The sequence below is a fragment of the Nicotiana tomentosiformis genome, chromosome 8, assembly GCF_000390325.3.
Source record: "Nicotiana tomentosiformis chromosome 8, ASM39032v3, whole genome shotgun sequence".
Classification (NCBI taxonomy): Eukaryota; Viridiplantae; Streptophyta; class Magnoliopsida; order Solanales; family Solanaceae; genus Nicotiana; species Nicotiana tomentosiformis.
In genome coordinates this window covers 3,966,393-3,987,508 of record NC_090819.1, presented here as the reverse complement: position 1 = coordinate 3,987,508, position 21,116 = coordinate 3,966,393, and the positions used below count along the sequence as shown (strand labels likewise).

Here is a 21,116-nt window from a genome sequence, read left to right as displayed (position 1 = left end):
ATGCTACAAACTGGAATGTGATACATTAGGAAAAATGAACTATGGAAAGAACTACTCAATTCGCGTAACTAATTAGACAACTGAAAAGGTGTCATGAACCTTCCTCAGAAAATGGGATACAAAACACACCAAATAGAATATAGGGGACTATACTCAACATCACACTGTTGCGGCATGCAACCCGATCCAAATAACATACTCGTGGCGGCGTGCCACCCGATCCGCACAAAAAGAATCTATAAGGAAATACTTACCGAGTTAGAATGCTCATTACTACAAAAAATCCGAACATCGGACACAAGCACGCTAAGTGCATAACACCATCCCTGGAAGGACCAACAGTGACATGCGCTACAAAACTCAAGCACGACTAAGGTGCGACATATGATCTGAATCTCGAGAGCCATCCTGCTCACATAACACCATCGCTACGTGGAACCTCAACACATAAGAAATTTATCAAGACGTTTCACAACTCACACGGCACAATATAGTATTACATGAAATAACCGACGACGAAACGACATCCAGCATCTGAATACTCCTCCATAGGGAGCGCTTATGCTGAAATGAACACGCCCATCCTGATATAAAGCTCATATTCATATTTAAATCCATCCACAGACCTCAAGCCGATTCTGGTCGCACCGTAATAGGCTAATAACCTTTCAAGGATCCATAATACCCCTTTTTCCCATAACACACAAGAACAACCATCATAACCGGAACAAACTTCCACAGTCCACAACCAAATGAACCGAGCACCCTCCAGGCATAAATTCTCAAATTAGCGATACCGCCACAATCTTCATACTCAGTTATTAAATATTTAATCAATCAGGTGACTGCTTGTCACACTTATACAATCTTCCAATAGAATACACTCCCACGACCTTCCGCAACAGATAAAAAGTCTGCACATCCATACCACCGGCTATACTAATACTGTAAGGAGAATCAAGGATCCGCAAATAAATACACAAAGCCTCTTACACATAACACCGATCTCAGGTGACACTAAAGACAATACCAACTTGCTTTAAACCTCTAAATCCTTTTCTGCTCGTTCGAGCTTGTGACACTCTTGTCAAAATCGAACTGCAACCTCGATCCTCAACTTCCATATTCCCATACCATTCACTGTACCTAGCATGCCAATACTCGAGAGTACAAGAATTCCATCATAACTCTTGAACCACTAACAGACCCAACACTTCATCATATAGCAACCTTTTGCTTAACTCAATTCAGGAGACCCATTGCAACACGCGACTGAATTCCCATATCCGCAGGAAATAAACTCCTCAAGTAGTGGTCTAAACCACCAAAACTCTCCTGGAATCCATCTGCACATAACATGCCATAATACTTGAATTCCTCCAAATACAATCAATTACGGCGGCCGTCAAGCCTCGCACGTACCGCCACAAATCACACGCATAACTCAATGCGCTGAAGGAACTGATCATTGCCACCATCATGCCAATTCAACCATTGTTAGCTGACCCGTCTTTTCTCAATTTGTTTTTAACTTGCCTTAGAAATGATAATAGTCCCAGTCATTACATCATGAATTCAAATTCGCACTCATCCCGAGTGACTTATTTCATGAGATCACGATGTTTCAAAACCCACGAATCATCTCATACTCTTTCTTGTGCGCACTTTTACATCTTCAACTAGTACATCCCTTCTGATACTTTTAAGAATCTGAAGTTATTTTCTTCCGTTTTTCTACTGCTACACCACAACCTGAAGATAACGCAGAGTACTCCAAGTCCCATTTCATAATCTCCTGTAAAACCTCGATACTCAACCATACTATGGACTCGAAATCCTTAGACACCGTACTTTAAATTTTTGAATCCACTACGACCGTTGTTGAGAGTCACTTGCTCTGACTTGTTCCCAAACATGATAAACTCCAAGGCCTTGTTAACACATGGACACTTTATCAAGGAAACACCTGACTATCTCACTTCCCATGTGCATTACATCTATACGAAGCATAAACTCGGAGTCTTCCCAAAGCCTGAATATGAATCGATAAGGCCAAATATGGCACACATTCCCCCAAATCCTTTGCTCAAATTACCATTGATGTTTTCTTTCCTTAGTTGAAATGACCCACCAATACACCGATAACCAGAAACCTCACAAATAGTCAACCATGCAATCCAATTGTAGACGGTGGGGCTCTCCCACTTAGCTTGAAGCTACAATTACATAAATTCTGGAATCTACCGAGATTCTTTCTTCATCGTTTTCATGATTTTGCACACGCAACTCGCCTCTATTAACCTTTAATAACCGCTCCAAACCACTAGCCACATTTACATATTAAATCTCTTACCGGGTAGCCAGTAGAATTCTTCGCAGAAGCTTCGTCAACACCACGCGACCGCTAACCTATTCACAGGAGATAACCCGCATGTGGAAATTACATGCCGACATATTCCAATGTCGCTGCACTGGGTGCAATTACTACGAAATCAGTAGATCATCCTGAGTCCGAGCTCATTAACCAGCTGCACCAATCTGTTCACTCCTCATGGACATCAACTAGAGGTGCAGCGATACATCCCAATCCAAAATCATGTTGTATCCCTCTTCATATTAAGCAATTCCCTCCTGTCATGCCCAATCTTCCTCAATATAGCAGCCAATATTACAACTTTAGTTCGTAGACCTAGTCATGTCCATCATGAATTCAAAATCACTTCAAACTTTCCTCAAGTTGTGTAGTTATCCTACCACGTAACCTATGTGCTACCTTGCCACTCTCCCACTTTGGTCAAACCCTCTCCTTTAAGCAACTACTCGACTTTTGTTTCTCACACTTGGCCTTCTAGGAACTTAACCACCACAAGAAACCTTCCACATGTCCTTCCTCATCCTTCGCTGCCCAAATATTGTATCAAATCAACATCCATTTCTATAACACCTGAACTAACAAATTGCTACCAGCCTTAATCCTCCTAGAAGATCATCTTCCTTAAGCCGTGACATTATAAATATCAATTGAATCCTGAAGTATTTCACAATGCTATTTCCGACAACTGCTTCCCCGATACCAATTCCTAACACCCCGTCGTGAAGGCGAGTTAAAGAAAACCATAACACCGGCGAACCTTAACGTATTTAACCAGGCGATGACACCACATCACAATTAAAAATTTTACCACGCTCGAAAATATCAAGACTCATTACTCCATCAATACCAAACCTGAACATTCATAGTACGATTACCTTCCCTTTGCTGGAATTAAACGTAGAAACTTTTCATCATATACTGAGAATAACCTCTTTTTTTTCAAGTCGTTCACTACGTCGGTACATAAATGAGCACCCCGTCATAAAAAGAATCAAACAATTTATTTGATTACTATATGATGTGTATACTTTAATTTTGTATAGGTTGTGTTATATAATAGGAGAAGTAAAAATACTATATTAATATAAGTAACATAACCACAAAACGCCAAGTGGCATTGTTAAGACAAACTAAACTACCTTTCTAACTAAAAGTTTTTTTGAATTTTAAATTTTGAATTAATTGGTTACTCTACTTGAATTAATAAATATAGATATCTTATAATTATATATTAAAACAAAAAATATTAAAAAAATAAACAACTCATTCAAATTGGGGAATAGTTTAAGTTGGAATTTTAAAATTATTTTAAAATAAAAAATAAAAAAAATAAAAATGAAAAGCTACCAATTCAAATTGGAGATTAATTTCTTCCTAATATAGTAATGTGTGTGTGTGTGTGTGTATATGTCACGACCCAATCTCACCTAAAAGTCGTGATAGCACCGGACACCGCTGTCAGGCAAGCCAACAATACAAACTTCACTTAATTACACATTTAGTATTTTTGAAATCAAAATTTCTTTAATGAAACGGCAATGATATAACTCATAGAGTAAATAATAAATATTTTTAGCAACCAAATTTCTAAATAATTCGTAACTATTCCTAAAATCCGGTGTCACAAGTGCATGAGCATTTACTAAGAAATTAAAAATAAAATACAACATCTGTCTAGAATATAAATTAGACAGAAAAATATAAATAACTCTGAAGGAGACTCTGTTGGCTGCAGATCGTAATATAGAATGCAGCTCACTTAAGTCCCCGTATTTTAACCACACCTCTGCGCCCACAAGGCCGCTAGACATATCTGTGCCTGTACAATAAAATGTGCAGCAAGTGTAGTATGAGTACATAAACAACGTGTACCCAGTAAGTATCAAACCTAATCTCGAAGTGGTAGAGACGAGATGGCCGACTTTGATACTCACTATGGGTCAATAATAAAAATTGAAATAAAAATAGAATATCTAAATCAGCATGATTCACAGAATTTACAATAATTTATTTAACCAGCATAATTAATTAAATTCCATCAAATGCAACAATTCTCAATATATTTATTAAATTTCTTCAATTCCAATAAATTTTCAATTTATCAATTAGTCTCATTTACAAGAATAACAATAATTCCTTAACAAGCACGAATAATAATTCTTTAAATTTCAAAGATTTTCAATTTATCAATTAGCTTCGCAGGCTGCAATAAACTATCAAAGTATCGTGTAATTATTGTTATTAAGCACGATTTCTACCGAGGTCGTTCGGCCCGATCCAGAGTATTGTGTACACTGCCGAGAGACGTGCGACACGATCCATAGATGCATCTATCTTGCCGAGGTGTTTGGCCCGATCCACAAGAAAGGAGGACATTTTCTTATTTACCTCCGGAATAAGAGTATTTATTGTAAAATTTATTCGAAAGGCTAACAATTTATTTCAATAATTAATTAATCTAAACAAAAATTAAGCATATGAAAATTTCATCTTTTACTACCTTTCATAACAATTCACTATATATATATATATATATATATATATATATATATATATATATATATATATATATATATATCAAATAATTTAATTAATAAAGAATATAATTTATACAAGTAATTCATGCTTTGAGTCCTAAACTACCCGGACTTTAGTATTAATAGTAGCTACGCACGGACTCTCGTCACCTCGTGCATACGTAGCCCCCGCAATTAGCAACAATTATTTAATTTAATCACCTATGGGGTAAATTTTCCCCTCACAAGATTAGACAAGAGACTTACTTCGTCTTGCTCCAATTTAATCCACTAGTAGACCTTTTCCTCGATTATCCAACTTTGATTGGCTCGAATCTAACCAACAATAATTTGATGCTATCACTAAAATTTATAGGAATCATTTCTATAAGAAAATACTATATTTTTATTTAAAACCCCGAAATTAATTAAAGACTCGCATGTGGGGCCCACATCTCGAAATATGACAAAAGTTACGAAATCCGATAACCCATTCAATTACGAGTCCAACCATACTAATTTCACTCAAATCCGACTCTAAATCGATACCGAAATCTCAAAAATTTGTTTCTAGGAGATTTCTAAAATTTTCCCAAATTTCAATCTCAAAACACTAATTAAATGGTGAAAATAATGATATGTTTGTGTATATAGACCAAATCCGAGTTGGAATCACTTACCCCAATGTCTTTTCTTGAAAATCTGTCAAAAGTCGCCTCTGCTCAAGCTCAAGTTTGTCAAAAATGGCAAATGGGTCGAATGCCCCTACTTTTATAACTTACAGATCTGTCCAGTCCGATCAGGGAGCTCGATCAGGGAGTCCGACTAGGGAGCTCGATCAGGGAGTCCGATCAGGGAGTCCGATCATGCGAGCTCGATCATGGGAGCTCGATCAGGGAGTCCGATCATAGGAGTCCGATCATGGGAGCTCAATTAGGGAGTCCGATCATGGGAGCTCGATCATATGAGCTCGATCATGAGAGCTCGATCATGGGCCTCGATCTTAGGCTCTATGATGATCCAAAATGTCATCTTTAAATTTAATAATTAATTATGTATTCTAAGACCTCAAAAAATACTATTTATCATTTCTAAATTTGCGTGTGCAATTCGTAAAATTTCATGGAAAGTTTTTATGTGAAAAAATGGATTAAATGTGGATTAGAGTTTTAAAACTCAATTGAGTTGACTTTGGTCAACATTTTTAGCAAACGGACTCGGATCAGTGTTTTGACAGTTCCAGTAGGTCTGTATTGTGATTTAGGACTTGGGCGTATGCCCGAAATCAAATTCTATGGTCCCTAGCCCGAGATATAGAATTTTGAAGAAAAATTAAAATGTTTTAAGTTCGAATAGAGACCAGATGTCTAATTATGTGAAAACGACCCTGGAATAGAATTTTGATGATTCCAACAGCTCTGTATGGTGATTTTGGACTTAGGAGCATGCTCGAAATTTTATTTGGAAGTCTGTAGTTAAATTAGGCTTGAAATGGCTAAAAATAAGAATTTAAGTTGGAAGTTAGACCGACGAGTTGAATTTTTGATACCGGAGTCGGAATCCAGTTCCGATAATTTTCATAGCTCTGTTATGTTATTTATGACTTGTGTGTAAAATTTGAGGTCAATCGGAGTTGATTTGATAGGTTCCGACATCGAATGTAGAAGTTGAAAACTCTTAGTTTCATTAATCTTGAATTGGGGTATGATTCATGATTTTAGCGTTGTTTGATGTGATTTAGAGGTTCGACTAAGTTCGTATGATATTTTAGGACTTGTTGGTATATTTGGTTGAGGTCCCGAGGGCCTCGGGTGAGTTTCGGATGGTTAACGGATCAAAAGTTGGACTTAAAAAGCTGCTGCAATTTTCCCTTCTGCTGTATATTCTGGGCTGTGATCGAGCCCCAGATCGAACCCAGATATCGATCCCACGATCGAGGCCTGAGTTGAAGCCAGGGACGAGACTCAGTATCGAAGTCAAGGCTCGAGGGCATGATCGAAGGTAAGACTCGAGGGCTAGGATCGAGACCCATGCTCGATGCCCTTATCGAAGGCTCAAGCTCGATGCCATGATTAAGGCTATGATCGAAGGCCCAACCTCGATGCCCAGATCGAGGCCATGACCGAGGTCCAGGCTCGAGCCTGTGATCGAAGCCCCGATCGAGGCCCAGTTCGAGGACCAGTTCCGAAGGCTGCTTGGTAGTTTTATAAAAAGAGGGCATTCGTCCCATTTGCCATTTTTGACGAACTTGAGCTTGAACAGAGACGACTTTTGGTAGATTTTCAAGGGAAAAATATTGGGGTAAGTGATTCTAACTCGGATTTGGTCTACATATATAAGTATATCATTGTTTTCACCATAAATTAGTGTTTTGAGATTGAAATTTGGAAAAGTTTAGAAATCTCATAGAAACGAAAATTTGAGATTTCGGTATCGATTCGGAGTCGGATTTGAGTGAAACTGGTATGGTTGGACTCGTAATTGAATGGGTTGTTGGATTTCATAACTTTCGCCGGATTCCGAGATGTGGTCCCCGCGGGCAAATTTTTAATTAATTTCGGGATTTTTATTAAAAATGTAGTATTTTCTTATAGAATTTATTTCCTATAATTTTTAGTGATTGTATCGAATTATTTTGGCTAGATTCGAGCCAGACACAGTTGGATAATCGTGAAAAAGGCAAAATTGTGGATTAAATTGGAGCAAGACGAGGTAAGTTTCTTGTCTAATCGTGTGAGGGGAAATTACCTCATAGGTGATTAAAATTAAATAATTGTTGCTAAATTATGGGGGCTACGTACGCACGTGGTGACGAGAGTCCGTGCGCAGCTACTATTAAATGCTAAAGTCCGGGTAGTTTAGGACTCAAAGCATGCCTTACTTGTGTAAATTGTATTCTTTGATTTGTTTATATTAATTGATATCTATATGAATATATTGTGAATTGTTAGATAAAGATATTAAAAGATGGAAATTTCATAGGCTTGATTGTCTGTTTTAATCAATTAATTGTTAAAAGAAATTATTCTCCTCCCAAATTTGTCTTATAATAAATATACTCTCATTCCGGAGGCACATAAGAAAATGTCCTCCTTTCTTGTGGAGCGGGCCGAATGCCTCGGCAGGATAGATGCATCTATGGATCGCGCCGCACGTCCCTCGGCAGTGTACACGACACTCTGGATCGGGCCATACGTCATCGGCAGAAATCGTGCTTAATAATAATAATTACACGATACTTTAATAATTTATTTCAGCTTGAGAAGCTAATTAATTATTTGGAAAATCCTTGAAATTTAATAAATTATTATTCTTGCTTGTTTATGGAATTAATTGTTATTCCTGTAAATGAGATTTAATTGATAAATTGGAATTTTTCTGAATTGAAGGAATTTAATTAATATATTGAGAATTGTTACATTTGAAGGAATTTGATTATCTCTGCTGATTAAATAAATTATTGTAAATTCTATAAATCATGCTGATTTAAATATCCTAGTTTTATTTCAATTATTATTATTGACCTATAGTGAGTGTCAAAGTCGGCCATCTAGTCTCTACCACTTCGAGATTAGGCTTGATACTTACTGGGTACACGTTGTTTACGTGCTCATACTACACTTGCTGCACTTTTTGTGCGGGATCTGAGACAGGTACTAGTGGAGGACCTATCATCACATACCCACGTCATCCCGAGGTATAGTGGTGAGATGCCTTTCTGAGCCGTTCTGCAGCTACCAGTGTCTCTTCTTATATTTATATTCTGTCTATTTCATTTCAGACAGTATTTGGAGTTTGTATAATCTACTAGATGATCATGCACTTGTGACACCGGGTCTTGGCACACACACATTGATAGAAGTTGGTATTTTATTATTTTCTTGGAATAAAAGTTTAACCAATGTACGTTTGACTTATTAGTTGGTTTGCCTAGCTGTAGTGTTGGGCGCCATCACGACCTATAGGTAAAATTGGGTCGTGACAGGCTCGATCACAGCCCAGAATTTCTAGCAGAAGAGAAAAATTGCAGCAATTGTTTAGGTCCAATTTTTAATCCGTTAACCATCCGAAACTCACCCGAGGCCCTCGGGACCTCAACTAAATATACCAACAAGTCCTAAAACATCATACGAACTTATTTGAAACCTCAAATCACATAAAACGATGCTAAAACCATGAATTATGCTCCAATTCAAGTTTAATGAAACTTAAAATTTTCAACTTCTACATTCGAAGTCGAAACTTATCAAATCAAGTCCGATTGACCTCAAATTTTGCACACAAGTCATAAATGACATAACGGAGCTGTGAAAATTTTCAGAACTGGATTCCGACTCCGATATCAAAAAGTCAACTCCCCGGTCAAACTTCCAAACTTTAAGTTCCTATTTTAGCCATTTCAAGCCTAATTTCACTACGGACTTTCAAATAAAATTCTGATCACGCACCTAAGTCCAAAATCACCATACGGAGCTGTGAGAATCATCAAAATTTTATTCCGGAGTCGTTTGCACATAATATTGACCGAAGTTAAATTTGGCCTTTTAAGACTAACTTAAGAAATCAAGTATTCCGATTTCAACCCGAACACTTCCAAATTCCGAACCAACCATCCCTACAAGTCATAAATCAATAAAAGAATATTTGGGAAGTTTTATTTTAGGGAACGTGGTTCTAAAAGCTAAAATAACCGGTTGGGTCATTACAATATATATATATATATATATATATATATATATATATAAGAGAAATAAATAATGTTATGATGTCAAGTGGCAGAACCATAAGACGACAAGTGTATATTTTTAGAACAAAACTCTAACAAAGTTGGAGATTTAAAATTACTTTAAAAGAAAAACCGAAATTAAAAAAATTAAAAAGTTTCCAATTCAAATTGGGGAGTAGTTTTAAATTGGAGTTTTAAAATTATTAAAAAAAAGAAAGAAAATAAAGTAATAAAAAACTTTCAATTCAAATTTAGGAGTAGTTATTATACTAAATTGGTAATTTATTAAAAAATCATATGTCAATTTAATAATGTTAAGTTATGGATAATACAATTAGATAAGCAAGGAACAAAAAATAAATAAAATATTTAGTTATGGGAAAAAGAAACAAAAAACCAAGTGGCATTTTAAAGACAAAATAAACTATCTTTCTAACTAAAAATCTTTTTGAATTTTAAATTTTGAATTAATTGGTTGCTCTAGTTGAATTAGTAAATATAGATATCTTATAATTATCTATAAAAAACAAAAAAAATAAAAATAAACTACTCATTCAAATCGGGGAATAGTTTCAAGTTGGAGTTTTAAAATTATTTTAAAACAAAAAAAATAAAACTGAAAAACTACCAATTCAAATTGGAGAATAGTTTCTTCCTAATTTAGTGGTGTATATATATATATATATATAAAGAGAGAAGTAAATAATTCTATGATGCCAAGTGGCAGAACCATATGACGACAAGTGAGGATTTTTAGAACAAAGTTGGAGATTTAAAATTACTTTAAAATAAAAAACGAAATTAAATTTCTCATGTAGAAAATTTTAGTTAATAAATAGAACTCATAATTTCATAATGAAAAATACAAAAATATAAAGAAACTATTAAAATATTATACATAAGATAATATATTATCTATAAAATACAAATTATTAATTATTAAAAATATTAGTATGTTCTTTATGAAAATAATAAAAGGCTTATCTCTTTATACTTTTGATGAATTCAAAACTATAATTTAGTAAAAAGAATTATATTATTTAAATTCTAGTAAAATACAAAATGAGAAAACTAATAAAATATTATAGTAGAAAAGAATGTACGAAAAGAGGGGGATAAAGATAATTTTATAATAATTATATTTTGAATTAATTAATAAATAAAATATAAATAAATAACACTCAAGAAAATTATTGATAATTAGACAATTGAAGAATTTTGAACAATTAAACATAAGTATAAAAAAAAGATATTTCCAGAATAAGAAAACACATACTTCTGTTTATTAAAAGAGAAGTAATATCAAAATATTAAGCCAATTGACAAGTTAATAAAAAGTCTCATTAGTAAATGTATAGTAATAAGTACTTGCTAATTTAATAAAGAATAAACAAGGAATAAGTAATTTATTTGATTAGTATATGATGTGTATCCTTTGATTTTGAATAGATTTTATTATATTTCTGTACACTATATTAAATAATAAAATAATAACTACTCCATCCGGTACACAATAAGTAATTTTTTGTATATTTTCACGCAGATTAAGAAATTTAACTTTTAATTTTAATTAGCAATAAAATTGTCTGTATTAACATTTACTATCTTTTCACATAAATACTCCTTAATACATACTCCAATACTATTTACTCCAAGGAAACTGTAGGAAATAAATAATTAATTCATTCTTGAAATCTAAAAAGGTAAGATATTTTGGACCACAAAAAGATCAAAAAATCACTTATTGTGGACCAAAGAAATTAATATTTATTAAAATAATATGATATTAGATCATAATTTTATAAGATTAATATTCTGTCAAATTACGTGAGCATCGCAGGTTCTAACACTAGTAACAAATAATAATATGAAGAATTTAAATCATTAATCCAGCAAACAATAAATTGAAATTATAAAACTAAAGTAATAAAGTAGTAATAATTTTACATCCGGCGCCGGCGAAATATAGCAGTCGGACGATTTTCGCCGCCGCCTCTTCTCTTGCAGCTATCATCACACACAGAGAGAGAGTTCTTTCTTCTATCAAGGTGAAAAACGGTTTTGGGCTTTTGATTGGGCTATTTAGCTCATGTTAAGTGGTGGGCCTAAAACTCAAAACTGACCCGTTTCTTTTACTTCTGTTTTTTCCCCATATCAGCATTTTCTACAGAAACACCAATGGAGAAGAAAGGGAGCAGCTCGAGGATGAATATAGCCATAATCCATCCCGATCTCGGAATCGGTAATTATTATTATAAACGTATTTTAATTTCTTGATAAATCTTTTGTAATTGCATTTTGTTGAATCATTTTTTTTCATTCATCAAAATGATTTATAGGTAGGAAATCATGAATTCCAAAATCCTAGACCTATAAAATAGGACAGTTGTGGTAGCTTGACGGCCAACATAATGATAGTCGTAATGTGGTAAATCCACTAAAATTAAGCTCATTGGATGTGCTCAGTGCTAGAATACAATGGAAATATATATATAATATTTTGGCTAAGATTGAGTGGGTTTACAAAGCCGAGCTCAATGAGTTTAGAATTGAGGTGTAGTTGAATGGTTCTTTGATAAGGAAAAGAATTGTAGGGAGTAGATGAAAGTAATTAACATCATCCAAAAGAACTGGAGTTAATGAATTGATATTTCTTGTGTGTTTCAAAACGAATGAGGAGTTAACACTTAACAGTCCATTGGGTTTTTTTCTATCTACTTTTATATTATTAGACATCAAGGTTGCATAGGGAAATAGAATTATTAGTCTGACTATGTGAGCTTAGCATATTCCGTCTCAAGCTCTGATAAAGGAAGAGAGTTGCAGTAGGTTGATGCCTGGTCTAAAAATAATCATTATATGAATCCTTTCAAATATGAGTTAGTTGGGACTCAGGGTGCTGCATAAAGAGGAAGCATAGATGATTTTACGATGCCAACATGCCTTTCTTGACCTTTTGGCTAAGATCATTAGGATTTATATAGCCGACCCGAACTAGTTCGGGATTGAGGTGTAGTTAGATGGGTTCATTTATAAGGACGAGAATTGTAGGGAGCAGGTGGTAGTAATTTACATCCTCCCCATTAAATTGTTTTAGTTAATCGACCTTCTGAAAGAATGATTTTTTCACAAAAGAGTGTTCTCTGTGGCTTGGTAACTCCCTGTCTTTCATGCGATTTCTGTTTTTTTTTTTTAAATTGTTGATTACTTGGTTTGATACTTTGCCGTACAAATCAAGTTAAGTCTCTTTAGATGCGAGCAATAGAGGTGTCTAATAAATAGGATGGCATTATGCATCTGAGGACTGTATTTTCTTGTAAGGTTATTTTGCACTTTTATCATTTTAGCATGGATGACAGATACTAAAGCTGTTGATATGCAATTAGCCTACTCTCTTCCCTTTGGGTTAGACATTTCACATTTGTCAGCTTTTCAGTACTTTATGTTTTCACAATCCAATTGGTCCTTGAGGATGGTTGATCGAATCTGTAAAAATGAGTGGTAAGTTCTTAGGCTATTTTCTTGGTTGTACAAATTGTGGTTTAAAATTTCCTTGAAATGAAGAAAAGAAAAGGAACTTGCATTAAGATTTTATCCTTTACGATTTATTCACAGTAAGAGATGCATCATTTTGCACTTAACTAATTAACTAGGCTAGAAATTTTCTCCAGTTCATGTTGATAGGCTTCGTCATGACTTTTAAGACCTTCTACCTTCAGCTGAACATATAAATATCTCTTGTATACTTGTAGTAATGCTTCTGCAATATCTAAGTGTGTACGTTGTGACTGTCATATGCTTGTGAGCATAATTCTGTGGTAACCTAGTCTATGCAATGTGCAGATCTATGGGTTAATGGAGGCTCATCTTATGCGTGTAGCGTGTCTCTGACATTTTGTGATGTTCAGGTGGAGCTGAAAGGCTAATTGTTGATGCCGCTATGGAACTTGCTTCTTCGGGGCACAAAGTTCACATTTTTACTGCACACCATGATAAAAATCGATGTTTTGAGGAGACTCTGTCTGGTCAGAATTCTTACTTTATATTCTCTCATCGTACACCCGAAAAGAAAAATGTATTACGCCCTTTGTTGACTGATATAATATACATTTACACCCTTTGCAGGTGTCTTCGATGTTACAGTATATGGTGCTATCCTTCCCCGTCATATCTTCTATCGGCTTCATGCAGTTTGTGCATACTTGCGGTGCATGTTTGTTGCTCTCTGCTTGTTGCTTATGTGGCCTTCATTTGATGTAATACTAGCAGATCAGGTCTCTGTTGTTATTCCGCTATTGAAGTTAAAGAAGTCAGCAAAGGTATTTGGATGCTCTAATAAAATCAACTTCTAAGATATGTCATAGAGATAAAATGAAGTTTATACCTCATGCAGGTTGTATTCTACTGCCATTTTCCAGATCTCTTGCTGGCGCAACATACAACTGCACTTAGGAGGATATACCGGAAACCTATTGACTTCATAGAAGAAATAACAACAGGTCTTTCACGACAGTCTGTCTTTTATCCGTGTTGTTTGTTTTTTTCTTTTATCAATGTTTTACTTGTTTTTTCTCATCTGTTCAAACATCTGCATCTCTTTACTTGCTTGGTGAAATTATAGGAATGGCAGATTTGATCCTGGTTAACAGCAGGTTTACTGCATCTACTTTTGCGGAGACCTTCAAGAATCTAGATGCGCGTGGGATTAAACCAGCTATCTTGTACCCAGCAGTCAATGTGGATCAGTTTGAGAAACCTAATGATTCCAAGTAAACACACATTTCCTTCTCTTGGCACCTTCTAGTTCTTGGTTTGATTGCAATAACACAATACAATCCCTTCCATGCACTTTCCCCTCTAAAAAAGAGAGGGGAGCTCTCAAAAAACAGATGTTAGTATAACTTCAGTTGTTCGTTTGTTTTAGGTTAAATTTTCTATCCATCAATCGATTTGAGAGGAAAAAAAACATAGAGTTGGCAATATCTGCCTTTGCCATGCTTCACACCCATGAAATGCATGATCGTCAGGGAGTTAACATGAATGATGTTTCCTTGACTGTTGCAGGCAAGTTTATTTAATTCTAAGTTCGATGTATTTTGCATTATCCACTGTCATTTTCTTGTGTTCTGTTTTCATTCTATCATCTCTTTTATTTGCGGTTGGTATTTATCTTGTATGGTTTATTTGCATTATTAAAAGACTCAGAAAGTAACTGCTTTTACTATCTTGTCTATTTCTAGTGCAAAAATATTCTGATATTCCATTATAGATATTCATAGATCACGGATAGCCAATAGATTTAATGAATTTCTATGTGTATATAGCTTGTCTGATCTCATATGTAAATGAAAAGGATATTCAGTGCCCTGAAACTATACAAATATTGTTTTATGCTGTTTTGTGATTACTGAGATGTTGCTCAGTTCACGAATTTAGCGATAAGCCTTATTTTCTCAGTTATGTTGCCGAAAATTGCTTTGTTGCACTCAAAATTATGAAAATGTTGCTCTTTGATATGCCGTTAACACCTTTAAATAGATGGATTTGAAGATTGCTTCATTAAACGAAATCCAAGATACCTGTTGTCTACTATCAGTGGCAGAATATATGCTCAAAAGAAATTTTTATTGGCTTAGAAAAATTACCATAAAACCTGTTGTAATTTAATGGAGTTATTCCTGCTTTTTATTTCAGGCGGCTTTGATAATCGCCTCAGAGAGAATGTTGAGTATCTGGAAGAACTGAAAAAGTTGGCACAAAGGGAAGGTGTTTTTCATCGGGTCAGATTTATTACATCTTGCTCTACTGCTGAAAGAAATGAACTCCTTGCCCAATGCCTATGTGTTCTTTATACACCAAAGGTATGTCCGATTTTGTTATCTCTTCGACGACAGAAAGCGAACAGCCTTTCTTTAGAGAGTGACTTATAGGATGAACAGTTTTTGCCTTAGAATTTGCCCAATGCCTATGTGTTCTTTCTTGAGAGAGTGACTTAAAGGAAGAGCATCCTCATCTTTTCTCAAATTTTTTCACCTTGAAAGCAGGATGACCTTTTCTTTTCTTCTTTTTTCCTTTTTATTCTTTTTTGGAGGAGTAGGATGAGCATTTTGGCATTGTCCCTCTGGAAGCAATGGCAGCCTACAAACCGGTTATTGCCTGCAACAGCGGGGGTCCAGTGGAGTCAGTAAAGCACGGAGTAACCGGCTTCCTCTGCGACCCTAGCCCACAGGAGTTCTCTTTGGCAATGGCTAATCTTATTCAGGATCCTCACATGGCAGAGAAAATGGGGCAAGATGCTCATGAACACGTCACTGAGTCATTCTCTACCAAGATATTTGGCCAGCATCTGAATAGATACCTGGTTGATGTCGCACGAGGTAAGAATGAATAGCATCCTTTCGGACTACTACATTCAAAGGAGTGGACCTATCAGGAAGTTGTTGTTAGATTAACTCACAGGGTGATTGTACTACACTTATTGTGATACAGAAATAGCTCCCAAAAGTTAGGACGACTTTTTGTTTTTATCCTTTTAATGCTTATGAAAAGGTGTACATTACATAGTAAATATTAGAAGGTTATGGCTTTGTGGATGTGGTTTCTCGGCATTCTTTTTCCTTTTACTTGCTTAAAAGGATTCTTTTTTGGTCTCTCAAGCTTACTTAGCATAGGCATTTCATCTTATACCTGATTGATGAGATCTCTCAATGAACTGAATGTGTTATTCTTATGCTAAGAACAATTCAGTGAATGACATTCATCTGATTGATGAATTCGCTCGTCCGTAATGAAAATATTAGTATCAATTTTTGTATTCTTTTAGTATCCCTTCCCTGAACCCCGCGCATAGCAAGAAATTAGTACGACACACTGGTCTTTTGTTTGTCTAATTAATTGAGAACATTTACAGAATTTGTGAATATACAATTATCGTATAAGTCAGTTTAATTGCAGATTTGACCATATGTCATTGGCATAAATCTTGTCACAAGTTGAAGATGATTTGATGAATCTGTATTTTTTACCCTAACCGACTGTGGAATATCAAATTTAGTGGTCTTTTAGCAGTCAATATTGATGGCTATTAAAAGCAGTCCTCCAAAGGCAGAATGCGAAAACAGAATGGAAATATTGCTCACTGCTGCTTCCTTCTTTGAGACTTAAATACTGCTTCCATCCTTAATACTGCACTATGATAATTTACATGCATTTCGTATTCTGCAAAAAAACTGACTTATTTTAAATTATGTACACGTCATGAATATACTCAAAATTACAAAACCAATGAATTAATTAAAAAATTATCAAAATCTGAAGGAGAAGTTATTGGCCGTCGATAGACCACCAATGGCGATTTGCAAGTTATTCTCATGAACTCATGCTTAGGCCGGAAGTTCATTTTCTCCATTGTTATTTGTCGAGACCTCTACTTTCCCCCATTTTGTCAAAAAAGTCAGTAGCAACATGCCCAAAGATTGGCAAGCTAGACCAGAAATCAAGCCCAACCATAAACCCTGCATCAAATATTTTCCAAAAAAAAAAAAAATACTTGGTTAGAGCAACAAAAACTAGGTTACATTTGTAGAAAGAGTATAAGATCTATGACAGGGAAAGTCTATAGATTTTTAATACGATCATGTTAAATGACGTGCAACATGTAATAATTTGGTGAGTCATAGAACAAAGCAAATAACCTGCTATAAATAGTGGTCGATGCACTTAAATTACCTGAGCGTGGAGTTTGAACTTGAAAGCAAGGAGGCCAGCTATTGGCATGCCAATGAAATAGAAAGTTGCCAAGTTGATGTACATAGCCAAATGCTGCCATCCGCATCCCCTAGTTACTCCTGATCAATTCATTTAGAGTTTCTGTTTTAGCAGGGTCTACTGAATGTGTAAACTAAAATATAAATGTCTCGCATAATATCATGCATTGCAACTATAACAAAATATTTAACCTGATAGGATTCCTTGAACGAAATCGAACACAAAGGAGATTAAGAGGAGAGGTGTCATGGAGGCAAATTTGTGAATTATCTCCGTGCTATCGCTGAAGAGGCCAGCCCATGCATTATGCCCAAAACCCAGAGCAAAATCAACTACAATGGCAAGAAGAATAGATAGCTTGAGAGTAACAACCATAGCATTCTTAGCTCTGTCAGTATTTCCAGCTCCTAACTCGTTCGCCACTCTGGTGCTGCATATGTTTTAGAATACACATTTGGTATTAGCAAAAAATTAAGGGAGAATTAACAAACAAAAGGTTCAGAATTTGGACAACTTTTTGTTGGTCACATTACCTCGCAGCTGCACTCAGACCATAAGATATCATGTAGGCAATGTTTTGCGTATTTACACTGGAAGGTCACAATTCAAAACAATTGGTATTAGCAACCAAAATTCAGCTTTCAAAACTATGAAAATGTGTCGTTGACAAGGAAAGAAGCTTACCACATTGCAACAACGGAAGTATTTGTTCCTGAGTTTGGCATCAAACCAGCCAATAACACAAGTAGCTCGAAAGCCCAGTACTCCAAACTGGTATACAGCAAAATAGGAAATTATTGATAAGACTTGGATGGCAATGTGTTTTATTGTAATAACACAGAGTTTAAGTTTTATTACAGTGTAAAAGATATTTAAAGTCAAGTAACTTAAAGGATAATTGAAGGTAACTCTATGTAAATAACTGTTGATTAGTGACCTGAGAAAATGGTAAGCGGACTGCTATACATGCTAACATGCACTTATAATATAAAAGAAATTTATATTGTCAGTGCATATTACTTAATAAAAAAATGACAGCTAATTCTCACCACACCATGGCAGAAGAGGGCAAAGCCAACTTCAAGTTTGTTAAAATATGACGAAATGGCTCAAATGAGTAACCAACTGGCCTTATATGGCTGAATCTCTTGGAGAAAAGCACGTATATACCCAAAGTGAGGAGTGAGATCCAGATCGAAATTGAAGCTGCTAATGCTGCTCCTTTGAAAGCAAGACCTGTCCAATTTACCAACGCATAGGCAATGCCAATGTGGATAACCAAAGATCCAACTGAACACAAAGCCAGAGGCATGATGATTGACTGTGCCTGAAGAAATCTTAAAATGTTTTGCAGAAAGCTATATGCAAACAATCCAGGAATGAGGAACCTCAAGAACACGCCGGCTTCTTTAGCTATGTCAGGCTCTTGATGGAGTAAAATCAGAATTATATCAGAAAACCACCAGATAACAGCAATCACTGTAGAAAAGAAGAATGATATGATGCATGATGTTTGTAGATGCACTCCCAGCATTCTGTACATTTTTGCTCCGTATCCTTGGCCGCATAATGTCTCAAGTGCACCACTTAGGCCAACCTAGATTGTTAATCGACAAGTTCAATATTATTTTTTTAAATAATTAAGTAACTACATGTTGGACTGACAGCAACTTCCCAAACAGAATTATTATGCAGAAGATACGAATGCCCACACCACTGCAATCTGGGTTGCCACACTCTAATCATAGAATCATAAGGCCCAAACAAGTTAAACCGGTTAGTAGAATGCAACAGTAGTCCTCTCACATTATGTGTATGACCCCTTAGCTGCATGGTGTTGGAACATATTCCGGGATCCCATACACAAAAAAATCATCCACTTTCTAACTAAAACAAGATATATTTAAAGACATGTACTGTAGTGGGGCGATTATCTCTAGCAGCCACATGAGCATACAATTGAGATTGAGTGTGCAAGGAAAAACTCCCCTTCGAGCTATTAGGCAGAATGTTTTCAATAGGAAATGAAGTTACTGATCCTCTGATAACATTTGAATAATCCATCTCAATTGTATCCAAATCATTCTTAATTTTCAAGAAAAATTCACCAAGATACGGATCTTTCAAGGCATAAATTTGAGATGTCTCGCCCACATTTTCCATGAAAAGTGTATCAAGATACATCTATTCAACAGATTCAAGTTCGGCGTTTCTTCCATTTAAGCCACTATTTAAAGATTCTACATTGGTATCCCTAATTGGCAATTTTTCTAACACCTCACAAGCATCATTCTTGCATTCACCTTCCATGAAAAGCACATTGAGGAACATCTTCTAAAGCTTCAGCAGATTCTATAAGAATGAAATCTGAAGAAAAGAACCCTAACTCGAACTTATACTGCACTGCTTAGCTAACAACTCAAGTAACTAACTGTAACTATCTTCTAACAGTTCTAATTACTTACTGCTTCTGCCTATTCAGCTCTTTTTCTTACCTCAGCTCTAGAATTGCATCAACATGATACAAAACTTTTCTTGATAATCTAGTTAATTGTTAAAGCTTTAAGTATGAGTGGTTCAGACAAGATTTGGAGTACTATCTCAGGCATGAATCCGAACACGTAAAACTCAGCGTCTTTTAAATATTTTCGAGTTTTGTCGTTTAAATAGATAAGTCAGTTACAAAAGAACAAACCATTAGCTATAATAAAACAAACTAATACTACATTAAAATTTATAAAAAAAAAAAAAAATTAAAAAAAATTGTCTACATAAGGCATGTGCATTATTAGCTCTATCCCCAAATGTCACCGAATATCATGTGTTTCCTTAATATAAGGTCTATCAACATTATAATTGTTTACACCAGCAGTGTAATATAATAGATTGTTTACCATTTATTCTAAGCTTACCAATAAATATTATTAAACATAGTTACCTATAATTACCTTTTAAGCTGCCTGATCATGTGTAAATGTTTTTAAAACTTAAACTAAGCAATAAGTATGAAAGTTGTAGATATGCATACCATGAAAGAGAAACCAGTAACCATAGCCCAGGAATTAGCAAGATTTGACGAAGCAAGTTCAAGCTTGCCAAGATGACCCGCGAACATGACGGACACAAGGTTAATGAAGTAGAAACAACTGTTCACTACAATCATAGGTAACGAAAACAGCAACTGATTCTTAGCTTCTTTTACGTCGATCACCTTTGCCCACCACCTGTTTGATGAAATGTCTCTTTCGTTGCTGTCGCCGGACGATAATGATGGCTGTAACATAGGACTTTTTGGACTAGATGAACAATCTTCGGAAGCCATTGCCACTTTCTTGTTTTACTCTACTGCATCAGTTTAGTCGTCGTCCTTTTGTTATAGTAGTTTGTTTCTTTACCGCCAAGAAAAGTGTAGTTCAGAATTCGACCAAAGATAGTGCAGTTCGATTTGGGATAGAGAACTTCTCTTAACAGTAGGAGAGAGTTGCATATAATACGGTTTAAAAAAGATTAAAAAAAACGACGGGTCAAATAGTATTAGTAGTTTTTTTTTTTTTTTTTTGGTATTTATGTTATCTTTTTTGTTTTTATACACTCCTTAAGAAAAATATTAAATAACTCTAACCATAAGAGTATACGTTTGTCAAATTTATACCTTATAATAGTTTCACTTTGATTATTAGTAGTATTTACTAATTGATGCAGTGATGATTGATTAGAGTAATATAGTACGTAA

At 35.1% G+C, this 21,116-nt stretch overlaps 2 protein-coding genes across 3 annotated transcripts in view; one reads left to right on the top strand and one right to left on the bottom strand.

The window, feature by feature from the left end:
- LOC104116999 (protein DETOXIFICATION 19-like) overlaps positions 1–20,870 on the bottom strand; it is a 169,305-nt gene extending 148,435 nt beyond the window's left edge. The window contains exons 1-7 of one of the 2 annotated variants that reach the window (XR_011410169.1): positions 20,412–20,870; positions 18,433–18,980; positions 18,068–18,154; positions 17,917–17,973; positions 17,575–17,813; positions 17,345–17,463; positions 16,884–17,130 (exon numbers count right to left, since the gene is read on the bottom strand). Coding sequence is in view for 1 of the 2 variants with exons in the window: in XM_009627972.4 (XP_009626267.1) it covers positions 16,999–17,130; positions 17,345–17,463; positions 17,575–17,813; positions 17,917–17,973; positions 18,068–18,154; positions 18,433–18,980; positions 20,412–20,705 (1,476 nt within the window). In the remaining variant the exon portion in view is untranslated. Of the gene's footprint in view, positions 1–16,667; positions 17,131–17,344; positions 17,464–17,574; positions 17,814–17,916; positions 17,974–18,067; positions 18,155–18,432; positions 18,981–20,411 lie in introns of those variants that run through there. The other variant, XM_009627972.4, reaches the window with a different exon arrangement.
- Positions 11,524–16,209, top strand: LOC104117000 (uncharacterized). Its single transcript, XM_009627973.4, has 9 exons — positions 11,524–11,664; positions 11,775–11,858; positions 13,525–13,641; positions 13,742–13,935; positions 14,010–14,115; positions 14,238–14,385; positions 14,541–14,680; positions 15,311–15,477; positions 15,714–16,209. Exons 2-9 carry the CDS (start codon positions 11,795–11,797, stop codon positions 16,005–16,007), a joined length of 1,230 nt encoding a protein of 409 aa, XP_009626268.1. The 5' UTR covers positions 11,524–11,664; positions 11,775–11,794; the 3' UTR covers positions 16,008–16,209.
- Positions 20,871–21,116: the final 246 nt, after the last annotated feature.

Excerpts from the sequence above, each read along its gene's own strand:
- LOC104117000 (XM_009627973.4), top strand. The coding sequence starts at position 11,795 with ATGGAGAAGAAAGGGAGCAGCTCGAGGATGAATATAGCCATAATCCAT. Across the intron at positions 14,116-14,237 it reads CATAGAAGAAATAACAACAG|GAATGGCAGATTTGATCCTG; the intron begins GTCTTTCACGAC and ends GTGAAATTATAG. Across the intron at positions 14,386-14,540 it reads GAGAAACCTAATGATTCCAA|GTTAAATTTTCTATCCATCA; the intron begins GTAAACACACAT and ends CGTTTGTTTTAG.